The sequence below is a fragment of the Ascaphus truei genome, chromosome 1, assembly GCF_040206685.1.
Source record: "Ascaphus truei isolate aAscTru1 chromosome 1, aAscTru1.hap1, whole genome shotgun sequence".
In the NCBI taxonomy this organism is placed as follows: Eukaryota; Metazoa; Chordata; class Amphibia; order Anura; family Ascaphidae; genus Ascaphus; species Ascaphus truei.
The window spans coordinates 364,889,868-364,900,462 of NC_134483.1; the positions used below are offsets into that span (position 1 = coordinate 364,889,868).

The window sequence follows — 10,595 nt, forward strand, 5'->3', positions numbered from 1 at the left end:
GTGGGCATCTAATGGTGAGTAAACAAAAGAAAAGTTTATTATTTTTACTTTTACAGGTTTTTTTGATTTTTCATTCATGCCTTTTATTTTTTCAGTCCCATTTAATGCCCGTTAATGTATCTATGTATATACATACATTCACGGACACTGAATGGGTGTATTGTATGGGAATTTTGTATGCAAATGCATTGTTTTTTATGCTGTATTATTGCCCCTGTATTTTATGTATATCTATCTATATGGATAGACATACAGGGATAATAATTGATTGGTTTGCTAATGTTTATGTTCTTTTCATGTATGGCTAATGTATTTATCAGCTTTATTTTGTCATTGTTGTGAATAATGTAATTTGTATTTAGTTAAAGGTTAATTGTAATGGCTTCTTTATGGTACTTAGATTAGAATGATGGTGATTACTTTAAATTAGAATTGTTTTGGCAATGGTTTGGCTTTAGGAATTGAATAGGGAATTGTATAATTGATTTGTATTGCATTGTAATTGTTTGAGGAAATGGATTAATTGATTGATGCTCATTGTATTGATGTTGCTTAGTTTCTATTTGATTTTCATGATGGCATTGCTGGTTAGGGGACATTGTTCATATTGTATTTTATTGTTACATATATTTTGCATAGTGTTACATGATGCACAGATTAATTGCATCATGTACACACTCAATGCAATTGTGTGACATTTCATAGACATTTGTGTAGCTGCATTTTTGTTGGTTTATATTTACAATGGCTGCTGGATTTATTTAAACATGCAATGTGGTGATTTTAAGATTACAAATTTATGTTTTGATTTATGCATGTTTATGTGTTTAATAATGGGCAAATAATCTATTATCCATATCTGGATAATAGTTATTTGGCACATTATTGTACTATAGGTGTTTGGGGGGGGGATGTATATATTGAATGTATAGGTCAGGTTTATTTATTTTACATTCAGGGTTTGTTCCTTGGTTCTGCGTGAGACCTCTGGAGACCACCTGCGGTATCCTTGGGTATCTCACAGGTATCAGGCTGCGTGGTCCACGGGTGACACCTGCGGGGAAGAACCGGTGGCCCCACATCTGTGGGGGCACCGCGGACCCGTAGTCTGCGAGGAAGAACCTGTGGCCTCACATCCATGGGGGCACCGCGGACCCGTAGTGTGCAGGGAAGAACCGGTGGTCCCACATCTGTGGGGGCACTGCGGACCCATAGTGAGCACTCGTGAGTCCCCAGACCCCTGTGAGAACCACCCGAGGCCCCTCAGACACCTGTGGGGCTGCCAGACATACGCGGGCCTACCGTGGGGACCCAATTGTGGCCCACGGTGACCCGCGGAGACCACCTGGGGGCCATGGCACTTGGCGGGACCCACCAACAGCCCTCCAGAACCTGTATGAAACAAGTTGCTGGTACCCTGTAGGTCTGTCAGGTGACCCGTCAGCCCGCCAGGGACTTGCGTGGGGCTGTGTTATGAACCCTGTATGTAAAAGGACAAATCATGTATTTATGGAGGGGCACAGGGGGTGGATAATGTATTTAATAAATAGAATGATATTTATTGTGGGGCTGTGTATTGTTTTAATTGTGGGTACTGGGGGTGGGGGAGGGGGTATTGGCCCCAAGGGTATGTGGGTAGGCCTCCCTTGTGGGTAGTGGGTGAGGGTGGTTAGGCCTCACGGGGTGGGGGGTTAGTGGGGGAGGGTATGTAGGCCTCCTGAGTGGTGGGTGAGGGTGAGTTAACCCCTTAATCACATAGCGGTTAGTAACCGCTACAGTCATTAAGGGGTTAGGGGACATTACATTGGATGTTTTTATTCTTGTTTCTGTTTTGCAGCAGCAGAGGGGGCATGGGCAGGATGAAGATGAAGATGGCCTTCATCGTGGCAGCCGGACATGGGTGAGTGCTATATGTATTTAATGTATTTATTGTTCTTAATGTATTTAAAATGGGCACATTCACTATTATCCATTTGTGGATAATAGTAATTGTGCCCATTACTATAATGTATGTGCATATATGTGTATGTTAGGGGTGTATAGGGGTTGTTGGGGTAATATATATATAGATATATTTATTTATTTATTTAGTGTGGGGCTGTTGTGTGTGTTTTCTTTGTATTGTGGGTAGCGGGGGTGGGTGAAGGGGGTATTTGGCCCCAACGGTGTTTTTTTTAGCGCTTGCGGGTGGGTAGCGGGAGGGATTAACCCCTTCATGACATCGTGAAGGGGTTAAGTGCACCCGCAACCCCCCCGCAAGCCCTAAACAAACAACAAGGGCCAAATACCCTCTTCACCCACCCCCGCTACCCACAATAAACCTGGCACGGCGGCTTAACCCCTTCATTGCCTTAGCGGTTAGCCGCTAGGGTAATGAAGTGGGCTTTACATGCATTTTTCCTGCCTCGGATGCATGCCGGGGGGCTCCGATGCTGGTATTAATGGTATCAGCTCCGGAGACCCCCGGCATCAATCCCAGCCAGGAAAAAGGCCTGCATTTTTTCTAAGTGCCGATCCGCCGCTCATCAGCAGCCTCTCACCATCAACTTGCCTACTTTTTGTGGCGTGCTGGATTCGGCAAAAAAACGCCATTCTAGAGTGGCGAATAGCAGCGCAAAGCTACTCGCCACTACTAGAATTGAGCGTGGCGGAAAAAATGCCTAGTTGAGGCGAAAAGTGCCTTTTCGCCTCGCCGATGGTGGGGAAAAAAACCGCCAAACACATTGGCGGTTTTTCTGCTTCTCGCCATTTTTTCGCCCCTTACTGAATAGGGGTAGGCATTTTTGGTGTGAAATGGGCGAGAAGTGCCTTTCCGCCGCTTACTGCATGACCCCCTAAGGCTATAAATTACTTAGTAAATATAGGCCCAATTTCTCATTTTCACTTTTCCTTTGCTTTCAAGGAGCCTGCAAAGCATTGTATCTCAGTGTACACACCGCTAAGCAAGTACCAACACCTGTGTGTACTGTACTCTAGAACACCATTACTTTTTCAAATCTGTATCAAGTCCTGCTAAGGTTGGTACGGTGTCTTAAAAGGCCGGTAATGTAACATCTTACCTAATGTATGGACCTTCTTCTTCTTAACAGAGATCTGATTCTGCTATGTGTCCTATCTAGCACCATACAAATAATGTAACCATTATCCTTGAGTTTAAGTGACTGATACAAGAAGTCTGATCATTTATTATCAGTATGTGATGAAAAGCATATTAAAGTACATTTTTTCTTGTAGCCAGCAGAGAGCAGACAAGTTTCACAAATTTCATTTTTTTTTCTTTTCCAGTATTCCTTGAAACTTGATCCTTTAGAAGCTTCTCTTCATGCTTTGGAAAATACAAATCAGCAGCCCACATTCCTTACAGCCTTTTTTTTGTCTCATCTTTTCACTGACAGCAAGCAGAGATTTTGACGTTTTGTGCATCTTGGGGTAAGGCTGTTTTTGGGGGACCCCAACTTACTCCCAAAATGAAGTTCTGGTTCATTTTCAGCTTGCTCCTTCTCCACGAAGCTCTACAAAATGGTGAGTTATTTTACAGACTCTCATTAATGTCAAGTCTGGTAGCACCTTCTAGTTAAACAGTGCAGCCTTTAGCAGTGTACAGACTCCTGAACTCGAGGAACTGCTACTGGGACAAATCTGCACAGAATCCAACAACAAATCAACTAAATCATAGAAAGAGGATGTGTTATCCCATTGCTGACATGTCTAGGTATAAATGGAATGAATCAGCCGTGGATACAGTTTTACAAGAATGAGCAGATTCTTCTTTACACGTAACTGTACTGTAAATCTTTGATGTAACACAAATCAATGCAACCATTAGTTGCCATGACACTTGTATTCATGGATTTCCAATCAATCCATACAATTAAGACAAATACACTTTTTCTTTGCCAGATCTAAGTATCTAGTGTATTTTTGTGGGTAATATTAATTACTAGGGATTTCATGGAAAATCTTAAAGCAGCAATCCGTGCTAATCACCAGTTGTTTTTTTAAAAACTTACTTTAAGAGATCTCTTCTTGCCTTCTCAAACAATGTTTTTATTTTTTAAATGTCGATATTTTGTTTAGGAGGTGCATGCGTTTTAAAATATGAAGTGTCCGGGAGGTTAAAATGGGGCTCTCCCCAAAGCTCAGTGCAGTCTCAGATGCTAGCGATTTAAAAAATCATGATTTTTAACACTACAAAAATACTTCTTTTTTTTTATTATTTTTTTTTTTTTAATATGGACTTTGGAAATTTTAAATGGAAAATATTGCAATATTTAAATTCAAACATAAGTCACATAGCAACCATAATCATGTATAACATATTAAATGTATTGACATACATTCAAATGAACAGTTAACCAGAGGTATAGCTCTAAAACCATATGGTTAATGTAGGCTGTATTGGCTATTTTTATAGAGGGGTTATATAGTAACCTTCCCTCAAAAAACACTTTGCGGCATTAATTATGAAAGAATTGTATATACTGTATTTCCGTATATAACCTTCCATTAAAAATATATATAATTCAACTGTTATTATGTACAACAAAAGCGAAAAGTAATCACATTTTGGTTAGAAATATTTAAAGATGATATGGACGTTATTTTCTAACAAAATCAATGTTTCAAAAGAGTTACATTTGCTCTACCAGCGGCACTTTATGTCAGTAAAGCGGTTATATTATGTAATGACTATTATAGGGCACAGTAGCCGTATGACTCCTGGAGAAGAAGCGGAGTTGGTCCTTGTAATCTACTAACAAGATAGTTCTTCATCACTGCAGCTGTGTGTGAGACTTCTGAGACCTAATAACGAGTCTTCTACTGCTCAAAAGCTCATTGACAACTACATATATGAAGAGTTCCCTTGTTGATTCATGATTAAAAAAAAAACAATTGTAAAAAAAAAAAAATATGCTTTCCCTTTTTTACAACTCCAACGCCTGTTGGAAACTAGGACTGTTAGTTAGACAGTAAAGTCACTCTCCAGCCACACAGAGCAAAATAAGCAGCATAATAGAACACAATTAACTTTTAAGTTCACAGTCAGTTATATCTATTAATGTAAGCTTAGTTACTTTCTTTCATTTTATGTGCATTATTTTTTTTAATCATGTTTGTGTGTGTTTTGTTGTTTTATATTCACTCATGTATTGTATTAGTTGTTACATTTAAAGTTGCTGCTAAGTTTCTGGTTTGTGTATTCATTCCTAATACTTTGAATACTTTGTTTTTATTTCTACATGCTTGTCATAGTTATAAAAATATTTTTTTATGTATAGTGTTTATAGATACATCTGTATTGCCCTCACATATGTCTTAGGACATACTTACTTCTCCATAAACTGCTTTTTGGCTGTAGACTTGACACAGAGTAATTTGGAGAATATTTAGCAGGTTGTGGTCTCTTAATTTACATTTCCCAGCTGCACAACTGGTGCAATTCACAGTTTCATCAATGAAAATTAATTAAATCCTTCCAGAAAATGTACCTCCTTCGCAGGACAGTTGTTTTACTTAGCTGGGAGGTGGGAATTCTTCTCTTACCTAACATTCTCCATTTACTACTTTTTGCTCTAAGCCATCTGTCTGTATGCCTGAGGTCCCTGAGCCACATGCTGTCATGCCACCAGGGAATTGCCACGCTGCGAGTGTGTCTTCACACCCCAGGGTACATGGTACCATTGGAGTGGCCAGCTCAGCCCTTTAATTAAGTACTGCCACTGTACAAGCCTGCTCCCCTGACCTGAAAGGAGATCCCGGAGCTTCGTATACTCCACGTACTAACCCCAGAATGGCTGCAGCTAAGCAAAGCAACAAGCTTGTACTAAATCTGTAGGTAAACTTTCACTAGGCCAAACTAAAATATTATACAGATTGTATTAAAAGGTTCACATCGGAGGAGCTGCATTACATTATGACAGAGGTACTCATGTGAACGAAGAATTCCATACTGGAAGATTTTCTGCAAAGTAGTTCTTTTTGTTGTGAAACAACACTGCTCACAGGCAGCCTTTCTCAAGGCAGTAGTTATATATATATATATAAAATTAAAAAAAAAGAGATCAAGAGGCATCTTTATAGACCCAGCGGTATATGCATGTGCCGTGATATCATCAGATCCAGATTTCACTAATGCGAGCCATAATGTGGATGTGGCCTAATGACTTTGGTGGTGTCCTTATCTCGTGACATTATCAGGGAGCATTTCCACCATGGGTTGCTACAGTATCGTTAGTGTCTTGATAGTGAAGGAAAAGTCCAAATAGTGTACCACAACTTGAGATACTAAATAAGTGTTGTACCCTCTAATTAAGTGTACCTACCAAGAAGTGCTATAAATTAACAGAAACCAATTTAAATGTGCATTTAAAACATTCATATACAAATATATATTACATCAAACAAAAGAAAATCTATTGAATTGTTTAACTATGGTAAAACCTTGTATACTGTAGTTCTGATATATAGAAGTATGAGTTGCAAGGGGTTAGTACCTTAATATACAATATTATTCAATAAATATAATATTACTGATGAAGCCAGATGTTTTTCACTGGCAATAATGATAAATACTATATGATCTCTACAAAGACTGGATATACAAATGATTATGTTAGTTTAAAATTTTACTCACAATTAGGTCAGTAATACTTACACAATGAGGTGATATTTTAAGGGTACAGCATAGAAGGTGCATGAGCTACAGGGCACAAAATAATTAGTGGTATAACAAGATTTTACAGATTATGTGGTATTAAAAAAAGGAATGTACAGATGATCTAGTATTGTTTTTTAAACAGCTCAATTGTAATTGTTCATTTAGGACATTTGGGTGTAAAGAGTTGGGGGGAACGTCCAAAAAGCTTCTCCCCTCAATTATTCTGCATCTCTATACCCCCTGGTGAGCGATTTATCTGCTCAATAACCATTATTTTCACAAAGGAGGCAGAATGCTGGTGTTGCATGCAGTGTTTTATCACTATTGTTTCTCCTCTTCCTTTCCCAATGATGCTCTTGTGCTCTATAAATCGCTGTTTAAACATTCTTGTGGCTTTCCCCACATAAATTAGACCATATGGGCATGTTATGATATAAACCACATTTGTGGATATCTATATATCCACTGATTTGGGGTGTGGCCATGCAGGGGAGGAAGTAGCATGGACCTGAGCGAGTTGAGGCTGTGTGTCTCTATCCTGTGTGTATTTGTCCTGTTGTTGTGCATGTGTATTTTTGCTGTCCTGTTGGGGTGTGTGTGTGTGTCTGTGTGTGTTTTCTGTGACTGCCCTGTTGTGTTCATGTGTTTTCTCTGACTCTCGGCCCCCTTTTTCTTCTGTGACTGTATCTGCCCCCTCTGTCTCCTTGGATACCGTGTCCCCTCTGTCTCCTGTAACTCTCTGTCTGTCTCTGTGCCTTGTGAATCTCTGCCCCCTCTGTCTCCTGTGACTCTCTTCCCCCTCTGACTCCTGTGACTGTCTCTGTCCCCTCTGTCTCCTGTGACACTCTGACCCCTCTACCTCCTGTGACTGTCTCTGCCCCCTATTACTCCTGTGACTATCTGATGCCTCTGACTCATATGACTCCCTTCTCCCTCTGACTCCTGTGACTTGGTGTCCCCTGTCTCCTGTGACTCTCTGCCTCCACTCCATCCTTTGATTCTCTGTCCCATCTTCTCCCTGTGACACTCTGCCCCCTGTGACACTCTGCCCCCTGTGACACTCTGCCCCCTGTGACTCTCTGGCCCCTGTGACTCTCTGCCCCGTGTGACACTCTGCCCCCTGTGACACTCTGCCCCCTGTGACACTCTGCCCCCGGTGACTCCCTGCCCCCTGTGGCTCTCTGGCCCCTGTGACTCTCTGGCCCCTGTGACTCTCTGGCCCCTGTGACTCTCTGGCCCCTGTGACTCTCTGTCCCCTGTGACTCTCTGACCCCTGTGACTCTCTGGCCCCTGTGACTCTCTGGCCCCTGTGACTCTCTGGCCCCTGTGACTCTGGCCCCTGTGACTCTCTGACCCCTGTGACTCTCTGGCCCCTGTGACTCTCTGGCCCCTGTGACTCCCTGTCCCCTCTGACTGTTTTTTCCTCTCTGCTGTGACTCTCTGTCCTGTGTTTTCTGTGACCCTGTCTTGTTGTAGGGGTGCTCATCAACTGAGCACTGTGATTAAGGGTTCCCTGAGAGAAAAAAGTTTGAAAACCACTGCTCTAAGGAATCGTCCAGCCCTTGTAAATTTGATGGCAAATGACAATCTCCCATTGGCTCTCTTTTTAATGTAATTCATTCGGGTTTCTTTCTGACTGCATCATCAAGGACATCCTTGTCATAACCCCTGGCCTCAAAAATGTTCCCTTGGTGTGCTGGAGGTACAGTATTTTTTTATTCAGTTGGTCTATCTATTATTTTTTTGTATCTGTCATTTTTGTGAAACATGTAGATCTGTTGGAGAGAATCTGGATGATGGGGGTTGAGTTCCTATCAGTATATTTGTGATATGTCTATATGTTGACAGTTACCAGTAATAATTACTAATTACTAGAACATCTCGGAATGAGATTTGGGTTCTGCTCCAAGTTATAGTAAATTTGATCTGTGTCTTTAAAGCTGCAGTTCAGTCTATATCCTGCATGTGTGTTTTTTTTAATAAATCAGTTCTGTAGTAAGAAATAATACTTTTAGCATTTTCTGTTTTTAAAAAAACAACTTTGAAAGACCAATTTTCTTGTATTCTATTTTAACAAGCATTTGCTAAGGCACTGCCCCTTCATGGCCTGTCACAAACCCAGGCACACCCCTTTGTCAGCACTGCCCTCCCTCTCTCTAAACGTGCACTAGCATCTGGTCACATGATCTTCCTCATACAGTAGTACATTCAAGGAAGCTGGAGAAAAGGGATCAGCCATGCATAGCAGCTCGGATAGGCGATTTCAAACTTATTACAGTGTTTATTCCATTCATTGCACGTGTATATAATGTAAAATTGTAATAATTCCATTTATAGCAAACGTGTATATGTGAATATTATTTAGATGTATATGTATGTTACTGAAATGTGGAGTGAGTGTGTAGGTAAATACACACAATACACTTCCACTGCATATATATATATATATATATATATATATATATATATATATATATATATATTATATATGTATGTATATGTGAAGTTATGTGAGTAAAAAAGTGACAAAAACCCTCCATAGCAAGGCAAATAGCAAATGGAAATATTACTGTATGCTCATTTGTATGTATATATATATTTATATACACACACACTTCAAATACGGATAGTGATTCACGTAAATGATATATATATTCACTTTCTGGGAGTATAAGAGTGACTGTCCTGTTGTTCCTTTTTTTGTATCCATCATTGAATGGTATGCACCCTCTCTTTACGTTTATTTTATACTAGCTGAGAGACCCGGCGTTGCCCGGGATGTAATGTTCCCGCTCCTCTCTCTCTCCTCACCCCTCCCCCTCTCTCTGTTTGTCCCCCATTCACATCAATCCAGTTCCCCCCCTCCCTCCTTTACAGCTTCATGCAGTGTGTGTGCGTCAGTCATTGTGTGTGCGTCAGTCAGTCAGTGTGTGTGCGCGCGCGTCAGTGAGTCTGACGCAGAAACACAAACACACACACAGACTGACTGACGCACACACACACAGTCAGTGTGTGCGTGTGTGTGTGCCTCAGTCAGTCAGTGTGTGCGTGCGGCAGTCAGTCAGTCAGTCAGTCAGTGTGTGGGTGTGGGGGTGTGCGCGCGCGCGTCAGTAAGTGTGTGTGTGTCAGTCAGTGTGTGTGTGGGTGTCAGTCAGTGTGTGTCAGTCAGTGTGTGTGTCAGTGTGTGTGTGTGTGTCAGTGTGTGTATGTGTGTGTGTGTGTGTCAGTGTGTGTCAGTGTGTGTGTCAGTGTGTGTCAGTGTGTGTGTGTGTCAGTGTGTGTGTGTGTCAGTGTGTGTGTGTGTGTGTGTGTGTGTCAGTGTGTGTGTGTGTGTGTGTGTGTGTGTGTGTGTGTGTGTGTGTGTGTGTGTGTGTGTGTGTGTGTGTGTGTGTGTGTGTGTGTGTGTGTGTGTGTGTGTGTGTGTGTGTGTGTCAGTGTGTGTGTGTGTACCATTCATTGTGTGTGTGCGCGCGCGCGTCAGTCTGTGTGTGTGCGCGTGGGTGTGCGCGCGTGCGTCAGTCAGTGTGTGTGTGTGTGTCAGTCAGTGTGTGTGTGTGTGTGTGTGTCAGTGTGTGTGTGTGTGTTTGTTTGTGTCAGTGTGTGTGTGTGTGTGTGTGTGTGTGTCAGTGTGTGTGTGTGTGTGTGTGTGCAGCAGTCAGTGTGTGTGTGTGCAGCAGTCAGTGGGTGTGTGTGCAGCAGTCAGTGTGTGTGTGTGTGTGTGTGCGCGCGTCAGTCTGTGTATGTGTGCGTGTGGCTGTGAGGGGTTGTGTGCATGCGGCTGTGAGGGGTTGTGTGCGTGCGTCAGTATGTATGTGTGTGTGTCAGTCAGGGTGTGTGCGTGCGTCAGTCAGGGTGTGTGCGTGTGTGCGTGCGTCAGTCAGTCAGTGTGTGCGTGCGTCAGTGTGTGTGCGTGCGTCAGTCAGGGTGTGTGCGTGCG

The 10,595-nt window shown here is 42.0% G+C and overlaps 1 protein-coding gene across 1 annotated transcript in view; it reads left to right on the forward strand.

Moving 5' to 3' along the window:
* The first annotated feature begins 3,288 nt into the window (after positions 1 to 3,288).
* PDGFRL (platelet derived growth factor receptor like) overlaps positions 3,289 to 10,595 on the forward strand; it is a 154,044-nt gene continuing 146,737 nt past the window's right edge. Inside the window, exon 1 of the mRNA XM_075610087.1 lies at positions 3,289 to 3,522. Within this exon, the coding sequence (XP_075466202.1) occupies positions 3,468 to 3,522 (55 nt within the window). The 5' untranslated portion in view covers positions 3,289 to 3,467. The remainder of the gene's footprint in view (positions 3,523 to 10,595) is intronic.